We start from the raw sequence: 24,438 nt of genomic DNA, 5'->3' as shown, positions 1-24,438 counted from the left end.
CAGTGGTTCACGCCTGTAATCCCAACAACTTGGGAGGCCGAGGTGGGGGGATCTCTTGAGGCCAGAAGTTCAAGACCACCCTGGGCAACATAGTGAGACCCTGTCTCTACAAAATATTTTCTTAAAAATTAGTTGGTTGGCTGGGGGCAGTGGCTCATGCCTGTAATCCTGACACTTTGGGAGGCTGAGGCGGGTGGATCACTTGAGGTTAGGAGTTTGAGATCAGCCTGGCCAACGTGGTGAAACCCTGTCTCTACTAAAAATGCAGGAATTAGCTGGGCACCTTGGCACATGCCTGTAATCCAAGCTACTCGGGAGGCTGAGGCAGGAGAATCTCTTGAACCTGGGAGGCGGAGGTGGCAGTGAGCCGAGATCACACCACTGCACTCCAGCCTGGGCAACAGAGCGAGACTCCGTCTCAAAAAATAAATAAATAAAAAAAATAAGCAGGTCATGCTGATGCACACCTATAGTCCCAGCTACTTGGGAGGTTGAGACAGGAGGATTACTTGGGCCCAGGAGTTCCAAGCTGCAGTGAGCTATGGTCATACCATTGCACTCCAGCCTGAGTGACAGAGCAAGACCCTGTCTCTATTTAAAAAAAAAAAAAAAAAAAAGGCAGTTACCTCTTTTCCTCTTGTAGGATGTTGGGGGGGATTCAGGAGCCTTCAGTGGCTCAGGGCATGACCCAGTATGAATTAGGATCCAAGCGTGTTGTTTGTATGACTGGAGGCTTGGCCTTGTCCTGCCTCCTTCATCACATCATTTAAAAAGGAAATCCTTCCCGCTTCTTTCTTGGGACCCTGGGGCTGAGTCTTACTGTTGTGAATCTGGAAGGGATGAGCACAAGAAGAAAACAAGTGTTCACTCTTTTCCTGAGACACATTTGAAACGTAAGAGAAAGTGGAAATGGTCATTACCAGAGAGGGTTAGCTCTGGGTGGTCCTTCATCCCACCAGGGTGATAGGAGCCTCTCTTCCAGAAAAAACAGGACTTTTCTCTCTGCCACACGCTCTCCTAGGAACACCCACAGCCAGTTTTGGGAGCTGCTGGCTTCCCAAAAGCTCTTAGTATAATGCAGCTCTGCTGGCCTCCTGGGCTACAGTGCCTTTGGCCCTATGGACTGGAGTCGCAGCATTAGGCTGATTTCCCTTCTGCTTTGGAGGAGACATTTCAGGTATCCACATAACTAGAATATTTAGTTTCCCTTTCTAAGCTTCTTGCTTCATTGTAGGTTTATGCCCTCCTTTCTTTAGTTTAACTTTCTAGAGAGATGGCACTGGCACAACAGAGGGGATAGATAGCGGGGAATGTGCAAATCCCAGGGACTGGGGGCAGGTGGACTTTCTAAGGGCAAATTTTGTGTTCTCTGCAGGAGATAAATGGCATCACCGCGGCGCTGGCTGAAGAGCTCTTTGAGAAAGGTATGTGGCCACAGGTCCCTGAAATACTGGGCATAAGTTTTGTAGTTTTATGAGGCTGCCAGAGGCACAGGATGGCATAGAAGTCACTCTGGAGCCCACCTACCTGCCCTGTAGGTGGCCAGGTCTGAGGAGCTGTGGTCCCTCAGTACTCTTGAGTACCGTGTCAGGGGCTCAGCCCAGACTTGGGCTCTGTTCCAAAGCGCTCTGGTGGGTGCTGGAAGGTGGGTAGCGCACTGCTCCCTCGCACCTGGTTTGTGCTTACCTGAAAGGGCTCAGATGGCAGATAGAAGCTGACCCTGGGTCCCATCCCTGCCAGAGAGCACAGTTATAGTAGCTAATGTGTGATGAATGCTTCCTGTTTGCATCTTACTGCCTTCCCCCAGGAGCCACAGGTGTAGAGGAGGATACAGGGTCAGTGGCCCAGTCACCAGCCTGAGGGCACATGGCTGGGAGGAGTGGAGCGAGGACCAAGCAGCAGTCAGTTGGGCTCAGAACCCATCCTGCTCCCAGGCTCTGCACCATGCTGGCACTATAGGCCTGCACCTGACCTGGGTGTTTGCATTTCGGAGGTTGCAGCATAGGTGTGTCACCCAGAATGCTGCCTCTCTCGGCAGCCTCACTCTGGCCCAGTGCCTTTGGTCTTGACTCCGGCTCACTCCTCCCTCAGTGGCTCCCCAGCCTCACAGCCCCACAGCCCTGCCCTCTTCTGTCATCACATGTCTAGGGTTGCCCTGTGCCTAGCGGCACCCAGGAGGGCAGCAGCTCCTGCATGCCCAGGGCCCTTGCATGCCCAGGGCCCAGTGGGTGCTTGCCAACTGCTTGTTGACAGAAAAGATGTGGAAATCCCGGCTGCACGAGGGCTGGGGCTGCGGCTGGACACTTATCCTTCAGGGCATGGCTCTTGCAGGAGAACACCTCCTGGGGGCCGGCGAGGTCTTTGCCATTGGACCCCTGCAGCTGTATGCCGTCACGGAGCAGCTGCAGCAGGGAAAGCCCACGTGCGCCAGTGGGGATGCCAAGACCGACCTCGGGCACATCCTGGACTTCACCTGTCGCCTTAAGTACCTTAAGGTAAAGCTGCAGCAGCTCAGTCATGGAGAGCCCCTCAGTCGGTGGGGGTGCAACCTGCGGGGGACTGGCTGGCAGTTTGTGTGAAGGAGACCATGGGGGACTCTTGGAAGGAAGGCCGCCCGGTTATTCTTGGCACTGTGCTTCTGGCTGTGGGCACCAGGGGGCAGTCTTGACCCAGTGTCCCGTTAAATTAAGTCCTGGCCTGAGCCTGCTTTGTTGAAGGCAGAAGTGGTCAAAGTTGTCTTCAACTTGTCAGCTGCTGCAGCACTCCCCGATGGGCGTGCGGCGCTGTTCCCAATTTAAGCCTTATCTTTGGCCTCAGGTTTCTGGCACAGAAGGACCTTTTGGGACCAGCAACATTCAGGAGCAGCTCCTGCCGTTCGACCTATCAATATTCAAGTCCCTGCATCAGGTGGAGGTAAGGCCCAGCGCTGCTGGAGTGCAGGAGGGCCAAGCCCTGCACAGCATCCTCTCATTCCCAACTCAGAGGCTAGAGAGTGTTTGTGATGTTGGGTGTCCTGATTTAATCATAAGGTGCTGTGCTTTCATGTTTGGCAGTATGTGACAGATTCTGTGTAGGTGACCAGGCCCTCTGAAGGCGGAGAAAGAGAAGCCTCTCCTGTTCCTGGCTGGTCTGCATGCCTCTGACCTGGCGTGAGCTGCAGGGGCAGTTAGCTAGGGTGGAGCACCAGCACCTGGCTCCTTCTGGGCCTCCTCATAGGGGCAGGGGGCATGTGTACCTCAAGTTCAAGTCTTGGGAAGTCATCCTGAGGGTCAGACAGAACTAAATACAAGTCTATATTTCTCAAGGCCGATTGGCAAAGAGCTTTGAAGATGCCCTGTCCTCTGGGGCACCCACACAGGAAACACTCTGCATTTGTCACTACTGGGCTCCTTGGTTTGCAATGCCAATTTTAGCATTTTTGAAAAGAAAAGTCAGTAATGAATACAAAAAAAGTTTCAAAGCATAATTTTTTGAACATGGCTTTTGTGTTCTGCCCTGTGGCCCCATGTCTCCTTGATTGAATCTTCCCAACAGCCCTGTGAAGAGGGCACTTTTATTTCCATTTTACAGTTGGGGAAACTGAGGCTTGGGCAGATAAGGAAGTTTAGCCAGGGCCACACAGTTAATGAACAGAAAGCTGGGATTTGAATTCAGCTGCAGAGCCTCTGCTGTGCACTGGGCTATTCTGTCTACAGTGGTCTAGGGAAACTTGTGGTGTGCCCTGCTGCCGAGTGAGAACAGGGAAGTGAAGGGGAAACCCGACCCAGCCCTGCCGAGCAGGCTGAGGCTCTGGATCTGGGTCTTGGGTGTGCTTGGGCAGGTGGCTCGGGGAGTGTGCTTTAGCCTGTGGCCTGCACCTCCTCACCACAAGACAGCTGAGTTCCATGGAGTGGGGGCTGGGTGAACAGGCGGACCCACCCCACTCGCTGTGCTGTGGAGGCCCCTTGTTCTCCCCAGCAGTTTCCATGACCCACACTTTATGTTCACCTGCCAAGCCCCAGGCAGCCCTTACAGAGGAAATGGAATTTGTGGTCCATTGTGAGTCTGAGAGGCCAGGCACCTTTCTTACTAGATACTTGAGGGAATGTTTGGTCAGCACTGACATTGGGAAAAAGAGAGACTTTGGTCTTGAGTGACCTCCCATCTCTGAGGATTTGGGTTGCCCGTCATTGTGCTTTTGTATGGGGGTGGGAAGCACCTACATCTGGGGACTTCTGATGGAGCAAGGATTCTGTTTCTGAGATGCAGCTGTTCCTTGTTCCAGATAAGTCACTGTGATGCTAAGCACATCAGAGGGCTGGTCGCATCGAAGCCCACCTTAGCCACGCTGAGTGTCCGCTTCTCAGCAACCTCGATGAAGGTAAGCTTCACCTATATCCTGCCTGCGGCAATGTCTATGGGTCAGGGTCCTGGGCTATGGTCTCTACCACTGAGGATGGTTGAGGATACTGCTATGTCTATCAGTATTCAGAGGCTGGACCTTCCGTGGGGTAGCCACACACTCATGGGGGGCCTCCCAGCACTTGACAACCCCTGGGACCCTTTAGTTCACATTTGCATAAAAAGTTCATGTTGTTAACAGGACATTTTAAGGAACTTGGCTTCTTTCTCCCAAAAATAAAGTCATTGGTGTTCTTGTTTTGTTTTGTTTTTGTTTTGAGCTAGAGTCTTGCTCTGTGGCCCAGACTGGAGTGCAGTGGTATGATCTTAGCTCACTGCAACCTCTACCTCCTGGGGTCAAGCGATTCTCCTACCTCAGCCTCCCAAGTAGCTGGGATTACAGGTGCCTGCCACCACGCCCCGCTAAGTTTTGTTTTTTGTTGTTGTTGTTGTTGTTGTTTTTTGAGATGGGGTTTCGCTCTGTAGCCCAGGCTGGAGTGCAGTGTCACGATCTTGGCTCACTGTAAGCTCCACCTCCCGGGTTCACGCCGTTCTCCTGCCTCAGCCTCCCGAGTGGCTGGGACTACAGGCACCCGCCACCACACCCAGCTAATTTTTTGTATTTTTAGTAGAGATGGGGTTTCACCATATTAGCCAGGATGGTCTCAATCTCCTGACCTCGTGATCCGCCCGTCTCGGCCTCCCAAAGTGCTGGGATTACAGGCGTGAGCCACCGCGCCCAGCCTAGGTTTTGTATTTTTAGTAGAGACAGGGTTTTACCATGTTGGTCAGGCTGATCTCGAACTCCTGACCTCAAGTGATCCACCAGCCTCAGCCTCCCAAAGTGCTGGGATTACAGGCATGAGCCACTTCACCTGGCCGTCATTGGTTTTTAATGAATAAATTGCTAAGCTGTGGCAAGTGGTGGGACCATTATTAATTAGATTGATAACTAAGCTTAGATTCCTCCTGTAAGCTTTAGCAATCCCTGGCTAAGCACTCATTTGTATCTTTTTCTCCACGGCTTGATTAGAAGGTGAGGTTGTGGAAATGCTAGGCCCTGTTGTTTACATGTGAGCAGCAGAAACATTCAAATTGGGAATGTTTCTGTTTACCTTTTTTATGGATTACATCTTGCTAATGTTAAAATCTTCCTGGGTATAGAAAAGGCATGTAGTGGCTAATATTATGACTTAAGGTTCCTGATCAAGACTTAGGTTTGGGCCAGGTGTGGTGGCTCATGCCTGTAATCCTAGCATTTTGGGAGGCCAAGGCAGGAGGATTCCTTGAGCCCAGGAGTTGGAGACCAACCTGGGCAACATAGGGAGACCTTGTCTCTTAAAAAAAAAAAAAATTGGATTTGGTGAAAAATTTTCCTCTTGAGGCTTGCAGAGAGTGTGTTGGGCCACCTGGTCCCTCTCCGAGCACTTCTCACTGTCTTGCTGAAAGGAGCCCAGGGCGACCCATTGTGAGAAGAAAGGGCTTGTCAAAACAAATAGGCCTGCCTTTCTCCATTTTGATGGTCTCTGGGCTTTGTGCTACTCCCCTTATCTTAGCATTGTCTGACTTTATTCCTGTGAAATAACGGTTTTAAAGGCCTGGTGTCCACAGTGAGGACCACATCATCAGCTTGGAAAGCACAGCTGCCTGGAAACTGAATTCTCACCTTCAGCCTCTGAGAAGCTAGAAAAGACGGTTGGCTGGCCAGTACCAGTGGCTTGCACCTATAATCCCAGCACTTTGGGAGGCCAAGGTGGGAGGATCACTTGAGCCCAGGAGTTTGAGACCAGTCTGGGCTGTGTAGGGAGACCTCGTTTCTACAGGAAAAAATTTTTTAATTAGCTGGGCAAGGTGGTGTGCGCCTGTAGTCCCAGCTACCCAAGAGGCTGAGATGGGAGGATTTGCTTGTGCCTGCGAGTTTGAGGCTGCAGTGAGCCGTGATGGCGCCACTGCACTCCAGCCTGCGCGACAGAGTGAGACTGTGTCTCAAAGAAAAAACGGCTAGGCGCTGTGGTTCACGTCTGGAATCCCAGCACTTTGGGAGGCTGAGGTGGGTGGATCACCTGAAGTCAGGAGTTTGAGACCAGCCTGGCCAACATGGTGAAGCCCCCATCTCTATTAAAAATGCAAAAATTAGCCAGGCATGGTGGTACACACCTCTAGTCCCAGCTACTGGGGAGGCTAAGACAGGAGGATCGCTTGAGCCTGTGAGGCAGAGGTGGCAGTGAACTGAGATTGCACCACTGCACTCCAGCCTGGGTGACAGAACGAGACTCCATCTCAAAAAAGACAACAGGCTAGAAAAGGCATCACCAGGTCACCAGGGCAAAGGCCCTTTGGGCTTGAAAAGCATTGCTCCTAAAGCAGGGCCAGGACTTATTCTAAGTGGCTGTTATGTGGTGAATTGTTCAGCTTTGAACGATTTCACAATCGTTTAAAGACATAGGAACCAAAGGCATGCTTTAATGCAAGTTTACTTCCACATGCTAAATATGCTCCAGCCCTTCCTTAAATTCTGCAACGACTGTGTTCCCAGTGAGTGTCGCGTGAGGGCCCGAGTGTGGTGCTCAACAGATGTTTTTATGCAGGAAGTCCTTGTTCCTGAAGCCTCAGAATTTGATGAGTGGGAGCCTGAAGGCACAACCCTAGAAGGCCCTGTGACTGCCGTCATCCCCACTTGGCAGGCATTGACCACGCTTGACCTGAGCCACAACAGCATCTCCGAGATCGACGAGTCTGTGGTATGCTCTCAACAGCAGGTGCCAGGGGCTTCTCTGGCCCCACCAAACCCTGAGTTTGAGTATTTAAGTCAGCTTTTTTAGGAAGGACCACAGAAAACCTATATCTAGTGCTCTGTGCATTGCCTACCATTTTAAGTTAATTACAAAATGAGGGCTGGACGCAGTGGCTCATGCCTGTAATCCCAGCATTTTGGGAGACCGAGGTGGGAGGATCACCTGAGGTCAGGAGTTCGAGACCAGCCTGACCAATGTGGTGAAACCCCATCTCTACTAAAAATACAAAAATTAGCTGGGTGTGGTGGCGTACGCCTATAATCCCAGCTACTTCGGGAGGCTTAGGCAGGAGAATCACTTGAACCCGGGAGGCAGATGTTGCAGTGAGCTGAGATAGGGCCACTGCATTCCAGCCTGGGCGACAGAGTGAGACTCCGTCTCAAAAGAAGAAAAAAAAAAATGGGATCATTTAAAATTGGTGAGGTAGTACTTAGAACCAAGTAAGATATTAATTTCATATAAATTTGGTAAACTATAACACACTAAGTGATGACATTTACTCCAAAGAGTGGAGCAGAAAAATCACTCCTTAGATGATAGATGTGCCCATAAAAGAATGACATCCAGAGGGCATTTGGGCAGTAAGAGTGTCGTTTCCGTGTTTGCGCTGCTCAGGGATTGTGGGCAGGGTTGAAGAAGGACAGACTCTCTTCTCTGTCTGGGACCTTGCCATGTGTCATTTTCACAAGCCAAGTGTTCCATGAAAACAATGAGTAGTGCCCAGCAATGGGGGCCCTGTGTGTGCCTTTGGATGTGCTACTGGCTGGACAGTGGGAGGTGTCCCACCAGTGGTCCTGCAGGGACGGCCTGTGGGAGTCCGTGGTCGGGAGGAAGCATCCTGGGGTGCCCGTCCACTGTGTGGGGGACCATGTTTGGGGTCCAGCCCCCTACAGTAACGTCGGATGTTCTTTTCTTTCACAAGAAACTGATCCCAAAGATTGAGTTCCTGGACCTGAGTCACAATGGATTGCTGGTTGTGGACAATCTGCAGGTAGTGCCTTTGGAGACCAGTGCTGCCCGCACACACTCCCAAGGCCCGGTTCTGAGAGTTCAGGAGACTGATGCAGCCTTGGGAATTGGCCAGGGGTTGTAAGGGCAGGGGTTGCTGTCTTCCCTTTAGGATCCCAGCAATGCACTCAGTGTTTGTTGCTCTAGTTCCAAAGAATTAGGAAGCATGAGTAAATACAAACCAGGCATGATGATGCACCTCCGTCCTGAAGGTGGACAGCCATGTTTTCAACGCCCACCCCAACTGTCTGCATGGGTGCCACTGTGCTGTGGCATGTGCGGCAGAGAAGAGGGACTTCCCTTCCTAAAATAACTGTCAGAGTGACTTGCAGAACTGGGTATTTGGGTTGGAAGGCCCATCCTGCCATTAGTGTCAGGCCCCTATCTTTGGAGACTTGACCTGAGCCACTTTACGCTGTTCTCCACGCCGCTGCAGCACCTGTATAACCTTGTGCATCTGGACCTGTCCTACAACAAGCTCTCCTCCTTGGAAGGGCTTCACACCAAGCTGGGGAACATCAAGACCTTAAACCTTGCAGGCAACCTCCTAGAGAGTCTGAGTGGCCTGCACAAGCTCTACTCATTGGTCAACCTGGATCTCCGGGACAACAGGATCGAACAGGTGAGCCCAAGGACCTCACGGTTTTGGGATTTCTGTGCCTTGGTGTGTATCATGTTAAAGAAGAATGTTAAGATTCCTTTCATTTAAAAGAGACCATGAAACGTGTTGGCGTGTTGCTGAAGTGTTAAGAGAAGGGACCAAAGGGGATGGAACTCATACCTTGCAGATGGAGGAGGTCCGGAGCATAGGCAGCCTCCCGTGTCTGGAGCACGTGTCTCTGCTGAACAACCCTCTGAGCATCATCCCTGACTACCGGACCAAGGTGCTGGCTCAGTTCGGAGAGAGGGCCTCAGAGGTGAGCCCCAGCACAGTCAGCCCAGGGAGACCCTCGGGATGCAGTCAAGTCTGCATGGGTGGTAGGGGGATATATGTCCATTGTTCTACCCTTGCCTGCTTCAGAAGGAGGTCCTGTTCCTTAGGGGCTTTTCGGTTCTGGGAAGTCCGCTATCTCCCCAGGAAAAAGCTCCCTTGCATCTCCTGCCTGTACTGTCTGGGATAACATTGTTTATTCTAGGAAAGGGTCAGAAATAAGATCCTTAAAATATTTATATCTCCTGGACAACCTGTGGCCATAGTGCCTGACTGTAAACCCAAAGGGTTTGCCTTTGCCAGTGTAGCCCAGCCTGGTGTCTGCTGCCCCTCGCTGTGTCTGTGCACCTGCCACAATGCTGACCAGACACCCTTAACCAGGTTCACCCATTGCCTGGGCCTGGAGCAGGCCCCCTGATTCTCTGATTGGTCCTTGGACCTTCTGTTCTCCCAAAATCCCAGGTCAGAAAATACCTGGGAGTCTATTCGTGTCCCACCTCCCTCTTTTTGGCCGCAAGTGCCCCTTCCTCCACACAGTCACAAGACCATGAGATGCCATCTCCTCCCCTCCTGGGCTCCAGACCTTGGGAAGCTCCCAGGCCACAGAGTGTCAGCTCCTGTCCAGGCCCTTGGGACCTTCCCTCATTCAACCACCGTACCCAACCCCCCCACTGCCTGCCAGCCACCACTCCTTCCCGAATTTGCAGGTGGGGGCCCTGCCCTCTCCCGCTGCTGGTTCCCCTACCCAGAAGGATCTCCCATCGCTCTTTTGAGAGTCTGCCTCCCACCTCTAACTGGGGGCTTAGTTCAAGTTGCCCCCTTACCCCAGTCCAGCTGCCCAAGAGCTTGCTGCCTCCTGTTCTTGGTGAGGGACTCCAGAGACAGATGTGGGACCTCCCTGGACCCCTCCAAAGCATTCCCAGGTCACTTCCATGAGTAGTGAAGAGCCGCCTCTGAGCAGGCTGAGCCTCCCTCAGCCTGTGGTGTCCTCACGTGGCCTGGCCCACAGCAGGTGCTCACTCCTCCTTCTCAGCAGGGCCCTACCATCCTCCTGCCATGCTCACCAGTCCCCATGCTGATAGCCACTTTCTGGATGTTCTAGGTCTGTCTGGATGACACAGTGACCACAGAGAAGGAGCTGGACACTGTGGAAGTGCTGAAAGCAATTCAGAAAGCCAAGGAGGTCAAGTCCAAACTGAGCAACCCAGAGAAGAAGGTGGGTTTGTGTGGCAGGTGGGAGGGCAGTAGTGCAGAGCCAGCCGGGATAGGAGCCAGTTCGGGGGGCTTGGGCCATGGGACTGCTCAGGGCTGCCGAGTCCCAGCTGCGCCCCTCGCTGGCTGCATGACCTCGGGCAAGTCGCGGCCTCTGTATTCTCTGTGGGTTGGGGACGGTGGTAGTTCCTGCTCTAAGGATGTGATGAGACCATCTTTACCACCCAGTTGGTGGGAACTGTTGCACTCCTTCCTCACACCCCTGGCCTTGGGGAGCTCTGTGCTTCCTGTTCTCTCCCGGGGCTGACTCAAGCACTCGTCCTCAGGGTGGTGAAGACTCCCGGCTCTCAGCTCTCCCCGGCATCAGACCCAGCAGCTCCCCTCCCAGTGTGGCTCCCGCATCTGCCTCCCTGCCCCAGCCCATCCTCTCCAACCAAGGTAATCGTGTATGTATCTTGCTTCTAGTCGAGCCATACAGGCCTGCCTGGGCCCCCTGGCTGGGTTGGGGGAGAGGTGCCAGCACCTGCTTCCGACAGGATCAGACACAGGGAGGGCAGTGCCTTCTGCAGGCTGGTCCTTGCGGGGGGACACATGGCAGGGGTGCCCGGCCTGATGCCAGCTGTTGCTTGCTTGGTGAGGACTCCCAATTGCTCTGATGCCCACATCCAGCTCCTCTAGGAGACCGCAGGGTGTCTGATAGGCCCTGAGGCTGCCCTCTGAACAGGCTCAGGGCTGTTGGCTCATGGGACCCATTCCCTCACCGGCAGCACACGCAGGTTGGCTCCTGGTTACGGGCTTGTGACTTTACTGTCTAGAGCCCAAATCCCTGTGCAGGGAAAAGCTTGCTTTTATCACTGCCTCATCTCTGTGGTGTGGCCCAGCCCCAGAACACCATGTTTGTGGGGCCAAGATGGGCCATCTGTGTCCCTGTGGACCCATGGAAGACCAGGCCCATTCGTCTGCCCACTGTCTTAGCGTTTTCAAAGGGCTTTCACCTCTGAACCCAGGCATCCTCGGAGATGAGTGAGTGAAGCAGGTCCCATGAGCGTGTCTGCTGGCCCGGCCCCCACGGAAGAGGGGAGGGTGTGCCGTCCCGAGTGGAGCCGAGGCTCGGGACACGCAGGAAAGGACGCCGCCTGCCCAGGTTCCTGGAGACGCAGAACTTGGTGTGAGGTCTTGGGAAAACAGTTCAACCCGATGTTTTAAGAGCCAGAAAAACATTCCTACCCCTTGACCTGGTAACCCCACTGGTGGGGATTTTCTCTTAGAGGGATAAGATACCGGGAAGGGGAGGTGAAATGCTCACCACTGCCAAAACACGGGCTGCAACTGCAACATCGAAGGATGAGAGGGAGAGTCGGCTGTGGCGCAGAATGCTCGGCAGCCCTCCCAGCAGGGACAGGAAGACTGGGCAGGAAGAGGGGAGAAGCATTCAAGTTAAGGCAGAAGGCCCGACGCAGAGCAGCACACTGAGGTCACACCTGTGAGATGTGGAAGAGAATTCCTGAGCGTGGAGCGATGGGGTTAGGTGCCAGGATGATTGCCCATTTTTCTTCTGTCAGACTCTTGACTAAGGATTTCTGGTTGCATTTTATTACATAAAAGCCAGGGAGGTTATATCACGGTGAGGAAGCCGCCTCCTGCAGCGCGGCCAAGCGAGCCTGTGGAGGTACCATATGACTGTAGGCCTCTGGGGACAGGGAGCTGCGTCTGCTTCTCAAGGCCAGGGACACAGCCGTTTCTGCCAGCATCTGTTGATCAGTGAGTGAGTGAGTGGGCAGGTAGAGCAGGAGCCAGTGAAGAGCAGGCCCTGGATGGGTGGGGATGTACCATGCCCCCAGGCTGCAGCTGCAGGCAGCCCCCCCACGTTGTCGGAGAAGCCTCTGCACCAGCTCAGCCCCCTCCTCACTCCCCTTGTGCCCTGGGGACACTCTGCAGAGGGGCACTCTGCAGTCTGTCCCCGCCATCGCTGGACTTCTGGACATTGCCTCCAGATTTGCACCTCTTAAATAAAACTGCAGTGGATGTCTTTGTGTGCATCTCTCTTTCCTTTTGGTGAGAAACAGCAAAGGTCGGACCCCTAAGGACTCTCCTGATGTCTCCGCTCTATCCGCTGAGTGCCCTTTCTGACCACTTGTTTGTACAGGCCACGGTCCAGGACGGGAGCAGACAGACTGTCCCTGTCCCTGTTCACATTTCCTTGGTCCAAACAGGGCTTGTGGGGGGTAGTGGCAAAAGGCGTTGGTCTTTTTCTCACTGATTCGGAGGCTTCCCCGTGTGTTTGTTCAGTCGCGTATTCCTGGGTCTTGCCTGGATGGACAGGGTTTTTGAGCGCGTGGGAGCAGCTTTGCTGACCCATGCCTGTTGCTTCCAGCCTGGTTCCCGAGAAGGGAGCCTGCTTGCGAAGGAACTGGCACTCAGGCCTGTCTGAAGGGGGCGCTGTCCAGACAACACCCAGCCTCCCGTTATGGCAGGCGCTGTCGGAGCCATGGATGATTGTGACCAATAGGGGTGGTCGCCAGAGTTGATTGTCCAGCCATGCCCAGGGGCTGAGAGGAGGCTGTGTGGAGAGGTGGTTAGGAGCCAGGGCTCGGTCAGCTGCTTTCGCATCCCAGCTTCCTAGCTGTGGGACCTCAAGCAACTTGTAGCCTCTCTGAAGCTGTTTTCTCAACTGTGAAGTGGATGCACCCTACTTCATTGATTCTAAGAGGCACGCATTTCCACCTTGTGACTTCTCTGAAATTGAGGTGCGTCTTTCAGTCAGTGGCGTCTCATAGTCGCTGTCAGCCAGCTGGTATTCGCGATGGAGTCGTGGAAAACCCGTGGACACCTTCCGCTAGGACCAAGATGGCGCCACCTGCCGCATCTTAGATTTGATGAAATGTGGTAAATAACGAGAGGCATGCATGAGCGAATGCTGGGGAGGCGCTTGGCACTACTCAGAGCTCCACAGAGGTGGTCGATGAGGGCTGCTCTTTCCCACATCCTTAGTGGGGGGTTCAAGATGACCCAGACAGTGCCCCTGGGGAGCTTGGAGCCATGTGGGAGGATGCGCCCTGTGCTGGAGGAGAACAGGGTAGGATGGTGTGGGGCTTTTGTAGACTGTCTAGAGCAGAGAAGTTCTGCAGTGGAGGTGGTGTCTGAGGTGAATCTCGAAGGATGGATAGGAGTTGAACGTTAGCAGGCAGAGGGTGGATTACAGGAGAGCAGTGGCCTGGGCAGGTGCCCAGTGTGGCCCATCAGGGCGCTTCATGCATGGCTGTGTGCTTGCCATCCTTCCTGCCTGCCTACCCCCTGCTGCTTCGCTTTGTGGGGGCATCTGAGCTTGGGCCCACCTGCCTGCCTCGCTTGTGGGCAGAGAGGACCCAGGCTGTGTGAGTTGTCCTGTCCCGGGGAGCAGCTGAGCTGGTCGGGGGTCTTGACCTGTGGGGCTCAGAGGGCTCGGGGTCATTTCACTGGCTGTTGGGTTGTGGAGGCAGGCCTAGGGCTCCTATAGGCCTCAGTGAGACTGGCGGCCGATGCCCAGTGTTCACCCTGCTGGCGGCAGTCAGGAACATGTTCACAAAGGCTTTACCTTCAAGCGATCTAGAGGTGATCTGAAGTGGAGTAACAGGTCCAGATAGGCTATGTTCATAATACAGCTTCAGCAGGGTTTAGGAACGCTATGCATTTACAGGACGCAGCAGGTCAGAGTGCTGCTGTCCGTGGGAAGTGGCCCCAGGGCAGGTCAGTGGGCACGTCCTGTGGTAAGTGGGACTGTGGATGTGGGCTCAGGCTGGACTCAGCAGCCCTGCTGGATACCAAGGCCTGCAAGGGCTGGCCCCCTGGTGAATTGTCCCGTGCCCTGTGTATCTATGAGTCCTGCAGAGATGACAAATCAGGGGACAGGGTCATGTCTAGTCACCATCTGGGAAAATGCTCCAGGAGTGAACACATTTCAGGCTCTTGATGGATGTACCTCCAAACTCTTCTCTGGATGGGTGGGCCAGCTCGCACGCCTGTGCCGGCCTCTGCCCAGTGAGGTCAGGGCCAGGCCACACAGTCAGTCTGACTTTGGCAAAAGTTGAGAGGCAAAACTTGTCTCTTATTTCAGCTTGCCTTTCTTTGTGTACTTCTGAGAGTGAGCATTCTTTTCATGTTCTATCCGCTGGCCATTCTTCTGCGGAATGTCTGTTCACGTCCTTTGCAGTCTGTTAATGGGGTTTCCAACCTTCCCCCATTTTTGTAATCTGTAAGAACTTTTTACAGACCAGCAATATAAATCCTTGTCAAATATTGCAAACACTTTTCTCATTTCATCTGGTTTTAATTTATCCTGGTTTTAAAAAATGTGTCTGTGGAAGTTTAATTTTTATGTAGTCACATCTATCAGTTTGTTTTTCCATTGCATTTATTCTCAGAATGCTTCTCCCTGCTCCGAGATTAGATAAGCAGTCATTTGTTCTTTCTTGAGTTATTTTGAGATTTCAGTTTTAACATTTTCTTCTATAATCCGTGTGGCTGGGTTTTGGGGTCTGGCTAACCCCCGGCCATGCCAGTAGCCTGAGGGGCCCAGCCCCACTTGTTGAACAGCCACTCTCCCCCCCCCACCCACCCTGCCCGCCCGCCCGCCTGCCCGCCCTGGTCTTTCCAGGAATCATGTTCGTTCAGGAGGAGGCCCTGGCCAGCAGCCTCTCATCCACCAGCAGTCTGACTCCCGAGGACCAGCCCATTGCCCAGGGATGTTCTGATTCCCTGGAGTCCATCCCTGCGGGACAGGTAATGCCCTCTTCCCACTTCCGGGGAAGGATCCTCGGGGTTGTGTGCAGTAGGAAGTGGCCTAGCTGGAGCTGAGGCAGATGCTTCCAGGGTTTGGCGTCCTCTGCTTTGCGCCATGGTCTTTCTCTTGGACCTGTCTCTAGTTGAGTGTCTTCCTGACAAACCCAGTGGTTAAGGGTTTATTTTCAGCCTCCCTCCTTCCCCTCCCCACCCCCCTTGGTTGATGGGAACAGGCAGTTCTCTGTCACTGGGCCCAGGGCACGATGGGGGCAGGTGGAGAGGGTGGCCCTTGACCCTGTGAGCAGGCTTCCCTGGGGAAGGCATTTCAAAAGTCCCTCGTGCGGGGGCTTGTTTGGGTTTCTTCTCTGTTTCCTGGCACCCCTGGAGCCACTCGGCCCCTTTCCGCATGTCACCCTGGTGGTCTGGGAAACAGTCTCACTCCGGCGCCTCCTCTGTGGTTGTTAGTGAGAGTTGTGGGGCCCCTTCCTGTGTCCTGAGAAAAGAGAGGAGGAAAGCAAGGGTGCTTGCTGTGTGCTTGGCAAATGTGCTTGGTGCCTGGGCCTCCCTCCAGCCCCATCTCTGCAGCAGCACAAGGTTATGGCCTGTGACACTGGGACAGTTGGCGGAGTCCTTGTCTGTCCTCAGTACTCCACAGCACTCTCCCATCACCCTTCCCAGGGTCACACAGCAAGAGGTTCCCAAGCCCTAGGTCTTCCCCAGTGCACAGAGACCATTGGGAGGGACTTGCCAGGGCTGTGTCCACTGCCGGCCAATTAGGGTCGGACCAAATTTGTAGACTGTCTACCTGGACCCTTGTGTGGCACAGGGAGCAGTCAGATGCTGGATCCCTGGAGAGTGGCGAGAGGCTCTGGCCCTAGGTCAGGAGTGGGAATCCCAGCCCTGTTGTGTGCTGGTGGGATAACCAAGTGGGTCTCTGCCCTTGGGTCCCAGAGTAGGCCCCAGGGGAGAGCGTGGGGATGGGGAGCTTCCTCAGGGCGGTGATGGAGGGCAGAATGCCCAGCTCAGGGTCTGGCACCCAGTAAATGGCTGGGGCTGGCTGCAGCATGTGGGGACTGACTGTGTTTCTTTCTCCATCAGGCAGCTTCCGATGATTTAAGGGACGTGCCGGGAGCTGTTGGTGGTGCAAGGTAAGGAAGAGGTTGGAAAGGGACCTGGGCCTGGCCGCACAGCCTTCTGCAGACACTCTGCTGTGGGCCAGGGGTGGCCAGTCAGGTTTTTTTAAAAATCTGTTCACAGAAGTCCTACAGAACTATTTCTTCCTCTAAAGAGACACAGATGAGATGGACTTTTCAATCTGTTTCCCAATTCTAATACCTAAACTCTACTCAGCACATGTTGCCCTATACCAGGGGTTGGCAAATCCAGGCCTGTGTGTGGCCCACAGCCTGGGAGCTAAGAATGACAGTTACATTCTTTTTTCTTTTTTTGAGACGGACGGAGTCTCACTCTGTTGCCCAGGCTGGAGTGCAGTGGCGTGTTCTCGGCTCACTGCAACCCCCGCCTCCCAGATTAATGCAATTTTCTTGTCTCAGCCTCAGCCTCCTGAGTAGCCTGGACCACAGGTGCACGCCACCATGCCCAACTAATTTTTTGTATTTTTAGTAGAGGCAGAGATTCACCATGTTGCCTAGGCTGGTCTCAAACTCCTGAACTCCAGTGATCCACCCACCTTGGCCTCCTAAAGTACTGGAATTACAGGCATGAGCCACCACGCCAGGCCAGAATAACAGTTACTTTTTTTTTCTTTGAGACGGAGTCTTGCTCTGTCACCCAGGCTGGAGTGCAGTGGCGCAATCTCAGCTCGCTGCAACCTCCGCCTCTCAGGGTCAAGGGATTCTCCTGCCTCAGCCACCCAAGACGCCCGCCACCACACCTGGCTAATTCTTCTATTTTTAGTAGAGACAGGGTTTCGCCATTGTTGGACAGTTACATTCTTAACGGGCTGCTAAAGATCATATGGACAGGGTAGCCCATAAATCCCAAAATGTGTACTCTGACCCTTTACAGAAGTTTACCAACTCCCACTCTACATGCGAGGGCTGCTGTGGCCAAGAAGAGCTGGAATTTAAGTGTGAAGGTCCTAAGACCTGCCCCAGCCCATTTCCCTGCCCTGGAGGCCACTAGGGGTGACATGCCCTGGAGTGTTCGTTCTCTCCAGGTCTTATGGCAGCAACTGAATGATTTAGAAGTCCATGGGAGTGCTTTTGTTGTGGGAACTCGTGTGGTCTGGGCATAGCTGTGCCAGGCACCTGTGGTCCAAGCACCTAAAAGCATAGACTCTGACCACACTGGCGACCCAGCCTTCCAGCAGGCAGCACTGGCTCCCACCAGGGCCCTCATCCTGGGAACTGACTTGGCTGTGTGGGAGGCTTGGGAGACCCATGGGTTGGTTCCTCAGGGTCAGGGTGTAGCAGCAGGCTCCAGATGTGGGAGGTGGGAGGAGCCCCTCCCCGCATGCCACTGACCTGGCCTCTCCTTGCACAGCCCAGAACATGCCGAGCCGGAGGTCCAGGTGGTGCCCGGGTCTGGCCAGATCATCTTCCTGCCCTTCACCTGCATTGGCTACACGGCCACCAATCAGGACTTCATCCAGCGCCTGAGCACGCTGATCCGGCAGGCTATCGAGCGGCAGCTGCCTGCCTGGATCGAGGCTGCCAACCAGCGGGAGGAGGGCCAGGGTGAACAGGGCGAGGAGGAGGATGAGGAGGAGGAGGAAGAGGAGGACGTTGCTGAGAACCGCTACTTTGAAATGGGGCCCCCAGACGTGGAGGAGGAGGAGGAAGGAGGCCAGGGGGAGGAAGAGGAGGAGGAGGAAGAGGAGGATGAAGAGGCCGAGGAGGAGCGCCTGGCTCTGGAATGGGCCCTGGGCGCGGACGAGGACTTCCTGCTGGAGCACATCCGCATCCTCAAGGTGCTGTGGTGCTTCCTGATCCATGTGCAGGGCAGTATCCGCCAGTTCGCCGCCTGCCTTGTGCTCACCGACTTCGGCATCGCAGTCTTCGAGATCCCGCACCAGGAGTCTCGGGGCAGCAGCCAGCACATCCTCTCCTCCCTGCGCTTTGTCTTCTGCTTCCCGCATGGTGACCTCACCGAGTTTGGCTTCCTCATGCCGGAGCTGTGTCTGGTGCTCAAGGTACGGCACAGTGAGAACACGCTCTTCATCATCTCGGACGCCGCCAACCTGCACGAGTTCCACGCGGACCTGCGCTCATGCTTTGCACCCCAGCACATGGCCATGCTGTGTAGCCCCATCCTCTACGGCAGCCACACCAGCCTGCAGGAGTTCCTGCGCCAGCTGCTCACTTTCTACAAGGTGGCTGGCGGCTGCCAGGAGCGCAGCCAGGGCTGCTTCCCCGTCTACCTGGTCTACAGTGACAAGCGCATGGTGCAGACGGCCGCCGGGGACTACTCAGGCAACATCGAGTGGGCCAGCTGCACGCTCTGTTCAGCCGTGCGGCGTTCCTGCTGCGCGCCCTCTGAGGCCGTCAAGTCCGCCGCCATCCCCTACTGGCTGTTGCTCACACCCCAGCACCTCAATGTCATCAAGGCCGACTTCAACCCCATGCCCAACCGTGGCACCCACAACTGTCGCAACCGCAACAGCTTCAAGCTCAGCCGCGTGCCGCTCTCCACCGTGCTGCTGGACCCCACACGCAGCTGCACCCAGCCTCGGGGCGCCTTTGCTGATGGCCACGTGCTAGAGCTGCTCGTGGGGTACCGCTTTGTCACTGCCATCTTCGTGCTGCCCCACGAGAAGTTCCACTTCCTGCGCATCTACAACCAGCTGCGGGCCTCTCTGCAGGACCTGAAGACTGTGGTCATCGCCAAGACCCCTGGGACGGGAGGCAGCCCCCAGGGCCCCTTTGCGGATGGCCAGCCTGCCGAGCACAGGGCCAGGTGAGATCAAGCACAGCTCTCGGGCCGGCGGGCATGGGTCTGGCATGTGTGTGATCTCAGCATCTGCGGCTCATGTGTGGGCCGGGGGTTGCTGCGAGAGCTGGGCCCCCTCCCCCCGCCCCTTGCCCCCCGGTCTCCCTCTACATCACCACCCCAGGTTTGGTGCCAGGCTTCTCCTTATCTCAGTGCTGTAGAAGAAGCCCAGTAAAGCTGTCTTCTCACAAAATGGGTTGGCCCAGCCTCTTGCCACCCATGAAGGGCAGGCCAAGGGGGCTACCCCAACTTTGCCTGCCCAGTGGGAGAGCAACAGGCTGCAGCACACCGAGGCCAGGAGAGTTGTCGCCCTGGCTGCTGTGCTCCACTGGGCCCAAGCATGGCCTCTGGGCACCACCCCTGCCAGGGTCACAGTCCCATGGATGGCTCTGTGGGCCAGGATCTGCCTTAGGCTTCACCCACCTCAACATCTTGCTGTGTTGTTCAGGCTGGTCTCAAATTTTGGGCTCAAACAATCCTCCGCCTCAGCCTCCCAAAGTGCTGGGATTACAGACGTGAGCCACCGTGCCCGGCCGTGCTGTTCTGTTCTCCAGTAGAGAAGCTGGTGGAAGTTCCCAGTAACCCATAGGTGATGTGTGATGCACACAGTCTCCTCACTCTGAAGCTGCACATGCAATGTGAATCTTCCTTTGGGGTCCGCTGTTAATATGGTGTTTTTCGGGGGATGCAGCAATGACCAGCGTCCCCAGGAGGTCCCAGCAGAGGCTCTGGCCCCAGCCCCAGCGGAAGTCCCAGCTCCAGCCCCTGCAGAGGCCTCAACTTCAGCTTTGGTCCCAGAGGAGACCCCAGTGGAGGCTCCAGCCCCACCCCCAGCCGAGGCCCCTGCCCAGTACCCGAGTGAGCACCTCATCCAGGCCACCTCGGAGGAGAATCAGATCCCCTCGCACTTGCCTGCCTGCCCGTCACTCCGGCACGTCGCCAGCCTGCGGGGCAGCGCCATCATCGAGCTCTTCCACAGCAGCATTGCTGAGGTAGCGGCCCGGGTGTGGGTGCCGGCTATGGCATGGCCAGTCTTGAGGGTGAGACCAAGCTTGGCTTCAGGTCAGCCTCAGGTCCCTGGACTTCCCTGATGTCAGAGTCCTCAGCTGAGCTGCTCACAGCTTTGAGGACCTGGGCAGTGAGGTCCTGAGTTGCCCTCCCCTGGCCATTTGTGCTGTGTCACCACTTCCTGTGCCACTTCCAGCCCCAGGTAGACCCCCCCACAGCCATCTCCCACCCCTCTCTTCCTCACTGCCCTGAAGCATACGGATTCATTGGTGAGCCAAGAGGGGCTTCCCATGTCTCCTTGTGGGAGCTGTGGGCATGTCCCTGGTATGTGCAGGTTGCTAGGGTGGTGGAGCTGACAGGAGGCCCCCCGTCTCCAGGTTGAAAACGAGGAGTTGAGGCACCTCATGTGGTCCTCGGTGGTGTTCTACCAGACCCCAGGGCTGGAGGTGACCGCCTGTGTGCTGCTCTCCACCAAGGCTGTGTACTTTGTGCTCCACGACGGCCTCCGCCGCTACTTCTCAGAGCCACTGCAGGGTAGGCACAGGGCCTGCTGGGGCTCAGGAGCTTGGAGTGTGTGGTTGGGGTAGGCTGGGGGGTCATTCTCTGGTGCCAGCTGTGTGGCTTCAGGCAGCAGTCAGCGACTTGGCTGCAGTGGGCTGAGAGTTCCTTGTCTGAGGAAGGGGAGCTGTCATGAGGGAGGGGTCCATGGCCAGATGTGAACGCAGAATGCACTGAGCCAGGGCCCGGTGACTGCTTGGGAACAGCCTGTGATGAGAAGGGGTTAGGCAGCCTCTGCCCCTGGGGCTGCACAGGAAGCCTTAGCTAGTGACCTGGTGACTCCTCTGAGCTGGAAGAGGCTCAGACTCCAGAGGGCATTGCCTATGAGGCTTTGCATGGGTGGAAGCCAGGCCAGCCAAGAGGACCTGTTCCTGCTGGACGTGCTGCACGCCTAGGAACCTTGTGCTTGCCTGCCACCGCCTCTCTCTGTCCCTTTCTCCATCACACAGATTTCTGGCATCAGAAAAACACCGACTACAACAACAGCCCTTTCCACATCTCCCAGTGCTTTGTGCTAAAGCTTAGTGACCTGCAGTCAGTCAACGTGGGGCTTTTCGACCAGCATTTCCGGCTGACGGGTGGGTGACCCTCTGTCCTTTGTCCTATTTCGGGTGAAGGCCAGCATCACCAGTGGGCTTCCACCTTCCGTACGTGGGTGGGTTATCATAGACAGTTATCTCTGTGCTCAAGAGCCACTTCTTACCCGGGGTGGGAGGAAGCAGCTTCAGGAACTGCTGAGAGAGCAGAACTCACGCTCCAGGGCTCGGAGCAGGAGGCAGGGTGTGCGGCAAGCGCTGGCCCGGACAGAAGCAGAGTGGGCCCTGGTCTCGGGGAGGATGTTTCTGACTCACACTTCCTGAGGAGAGAAAGCTAAGCTCTTTGCCTAATGCCTCTGTCTCCCCTTCCAGAAAAATGCCTCAGCTCTTCCTGCCTGAAGGAATGGCCTCCTCCCGGGCCCCATGATGCTTTCCTATGTGGGCCCTCCTGGCCCTGGCCTCTGGGCTGAGGCTTGCTAGGGACTCGGGGTGGCTCTAAGGGGCAGGGATAGGGCTGGGGAGCGGTGGCCCGTGGCCCTGACCAGCCCCGTCTCGTGCAGGTTCCACCCCGATGCAGGTGGTCACGTGCTTGACGCGGGACAGCTACCTGACGCACTGCTTCCTCCAGCACCTCATGGTCGTGCTGTCCTCTCTGGAACGCACGCCCTCGCCGGAGCCTGTTGACAAGGACTTCTACTCCGAGTTTGGGAACAAGACCACAGGTACCCCTGTCTACCTCAGGCTGCAGACAGGCTGCCTAGACAGACGTCACGGGCCCTAGGGTGGCTCTCTGTGCCCCAGAACCCTCTCTGCCTCTATGTCTCTCTTTTCTCACTTAGCTGGCCAGGGTTTTATAAAAGTGGGGCTTTTCGATGGCAGAGTCTCCACCCCAGCAGTCCCTCAACCATCTGGCAGACACATCTCCGGTGCCTGCTTTGGGCTCCTGGCCTGTGGGCCCCACAGTTGGAGCATCCTCTCCTGCCTCTCTCATGCCGGGGTCTCTCAGTTGGCTTGGGGCCCTTGGTGCTCCCAGCCCCACCAGGGGCCAGTTCCAGGCTACAGCCCAGGTGGCATCTCTCTGCAGGGAAGATGGAGAACTACGAGCTGATCCACTCTAGTCGCGTGAAGTTCACCTACCCCAGTGAGGAGGAGATTGGGGACCTGACGTTCACTGTGGCCCAAAAGATGGCTGAGCCAGAGAAGGCCCCAGCCCTCAGCATCCTGCTGTACGTTCAGGCCTTCCAGGTGGGCATGCCACCCCCTGGGTGCTGCAGGGGCCCCCTGCGCCCCAAGACACTCCTGCTCACCAGCTCCGAGATCTTCCTCCTGGATGAGGACTGTGTCCACTACCCGCTGCCCGAGTTTGCCAAAGAGCCGCCGCAGAGAGACAGGTACCGGCTGGACGATGGCCGCCGCGTCCGGGACCTGGACCGAGTGCTCATGGGCTACCAGACCTACCCACAGGCCCTCACCCTCGTCTTCGATGACGTGCAGGGTCATGACCTCATGGGCAGTGTCACCCTGGACCACTTTGGGGAGGTGCCAGGTGGCCTGGCTAGAGCCGGCCAGGGCCGTGAAGTCCAGTGGCAGGTGTTCGTCCCCAGTGCCGAGAGCAGAGAGAAGCTCATCTCGCTGTTGGCTCGCCAGTGGGAGGCCCTGTGTGGCCGTGAGCTGCCTGTCGAGCTCACCGGCTAGCCCAGGCCACAGCCAGCTTGCCGTGTCCGGCCTGACGCCTACTGGGGCAGAGCAGCAGGCTTTTGTGTTCTCTTAAAATGTTTTCTCCTCCCTTTGGTACCTTAATTTGACTGTCCTCGCAGAGAATGTGAACATGTGTGTGTGTTGTGTTAATTCTTTCTCATGTTGGGAGTGAGAATGCCGGGCCCCTCCAGGGCTGACGGTGTGCCGTCAGCCTCCTGCAGGTGGTACAGCCGTGCACACCAGTGTTGTGTCTGCTGTTGTGGGACCGTTGTTAACATGTGACACTGTGGGTCTGACTTTCTCTTCTACGCGTCCTTTCCTGAAGTGTCGAGTCCAGTCCTTTGTTGCTGTTGCTGTTGCTGTTGCTGTTGTTGTGGGCATCTTGCTGCTAATCCTGAGGCTGGTAGCAGAATGCACATTGGAAGCTCCCACCCCATACTGTTCTTCAAAGTGGAGGTCTCCCCTGATCCAGACAAGTGGGAGAGCCCGTGGGGGCAGGGGACCTGGGGCTGCCAGCACCAAGCGTGATTCCTGCTGCCTGTATTCTCTATTCCAATAAAGCAGAGTTTGACACCGTCTACATCTTCTAAGTCAAGGGTCACTGGGATCCCAGCAGGGCTTCCGTCCAGGGCATGGTCGCATAGGGGAGAGAGGGTGCCCTGGAGACAGGAGGGTGAGGGGTTGGGGGAAAGGAAGGAGCAGCCCTCCAGGAGCCAGATGCTTCTTGGAACATGGGAGGTATGACAGGGCCATGGCCTCTCTGGACAGTGCCATGCTGGGCTGTGGCTAAACCATGAGCCCAGGACAAACAAGTCTGTGAAACTCGTCAGGGCACCCCTGACAACCACCGCTGCCCCTCTGCCGGGGTGCAGGGCATGCCACCCTCTTCAGGCTGTCCTGCAGGTCTTGTGTGTCAGTCACCCCTGGGCCCAACCCCACCTGTCTCACAACCCCTGTTGAGAGTGGGGGAGGGGCGAGGGGGACAGAGAGATCCCAGAGTCTGGGATGGCTGGTGGGGGGCGGGGCATCTCACCAAGGTGGCCCTTGAACGGCAGCAGGGGAGGCCTGTGGGGAGGTGGACCCAGGTGGTGGACAGTGGAGGGAGGGGCGCATGACTGGCTGTGCCTGTCTTCATGTCCCTGAAACATGAGGCTCATGGGCCCCTCCCTGAGGGTTGCTTCAGGGAGCCTGCTGAGGTAGGACCTGGGATTTTGGGAGCCAACCCCATGCCACACTCTTCCCCAACCCCATTCCTGCTGCCAGAGCAGGGCCTATGAGCCCCACATAACTCATCCTGGCCCAGCCAGGAGCCTGAGCCCCCAAGACCTTGGGGCCTCCAGGCCAGGCAGGGCTGTGGAGAGGTGGGTGGTGTGGCCAGCCTGGCTCCCAGGCCTGCTTCTGCTCCCCAGTTTCCCTTGGTGCCAGCAGAGTGGGGGTCCTGCCTGGAGGACCCTTCATCCCCAGGAAGACTGTGGGTGTGGGGAATGCGGGGAGGGTCTCCCCTTGCAACCCCCATCCCAGCCAGATCTCAGAGGCCTGCCTGAAGGCCCCTCCAAACGGATGGGAGTGGAGATGTGCTGGGGAGGAGAAACTTTCCCCAGCC

General features: G+C 55.9%; 1 protein-coding gene across 2 annotated transcripts in view; it reads left to right on the top strand.

Moving 5' to 3' along the window:
• Positions 1-23,415, top strand: part of NISCH (nischarin) — a 36,482-nt gene extending 13,067 nt beyond the window's left edge. The window contains exons 4-21 of one of the 2 annotated variants that reach the window (XM_032161347.2): positions 1,376-1,424; positions 2,332-2,495; positions 2,818-2,913; positions 4,265-4,360; positions 6,969-7,121; positions 8,098-8,166; positions 8,620-8,805; positions 8,972-9,100; positions 10,217-10,330; positions 10,653-10,764; positions 14,960-15,084; positions 16,183-16,232; positions 17,590-19,002; positions 19,727-20,027; positions 20,421-20,577; positions 21,051-21,179; positions 21,698-21,859; positions 22,222-23,415. In XM_032161347.2, coding sequence (XP_032017238.1) covers positions 1,376-1,424; positions 2,332-2,495; positions 2,818-2,913; positions 4,265-4,360; positions 6,969-7,121; positions 8,098-8,166; positions 8,620-8,805; positions 8,972-9,100; positions 10,217-10,330; positions 10,653-10,764; positions 14,960-15,084; positions 16,183-16,232; positions 17,590-19,002; positions 19,727-20,027; positions 20,421-20,577; positions 21,051-21,179; positions 21,698-21,859; positions 22,222-22,832 — 4,116 coding nt within the window. In that variant the 3' untranslated portion in view covers positions 22,833-23,415. Of the gene's footprint in view, positions 1-1,375; positions 1,425-2,331; positions 2,496-2,817; positions 2,914-4,264; positions 4,361-6,968; positions 7,122-8,097; positions 8,167-8,619; positions 8,806-8,971; positions 9,101-10,216; positions 10,331-10,652; positions 10,765-11,333; positions 12,356-14,959; positions 15,085-16,182; positions 16,233-17,589; positions 19,003-19,726; positions 20,028-20,420; positions 20,578-21,050; positions 21,180-21,697; positions 21,860-22,221 lie in introns of those variants that run through there. The other variant, XM_032161348.2, reaches the window with a different exon arrangement.
• The last annotated feature ends 1,023 nt before the right edge of the window (positions 23,416-24,438 follow it).

This window comes from Hylobates moloch, unplaced genomic scaffold (assembly GCF_009828535.3).
Source record: "Hylobates moloch isolate HMO894 unplaced genomic scaffold, HMol_V3 SCAFFOLD_8, whole genome shotgun sequence".
NCBI classification, from domain to species: domain Eukaryota; kingdom Metazoa; phylum Chordata; class Mammalia; order Primates; family Hylobatidae; genus Hylobates; species Hylobates moloch.
Note: the sequence above shows the minus strand (reverse complement) of the source record. Positions and strands in the feature narration are given on the sequence as shown.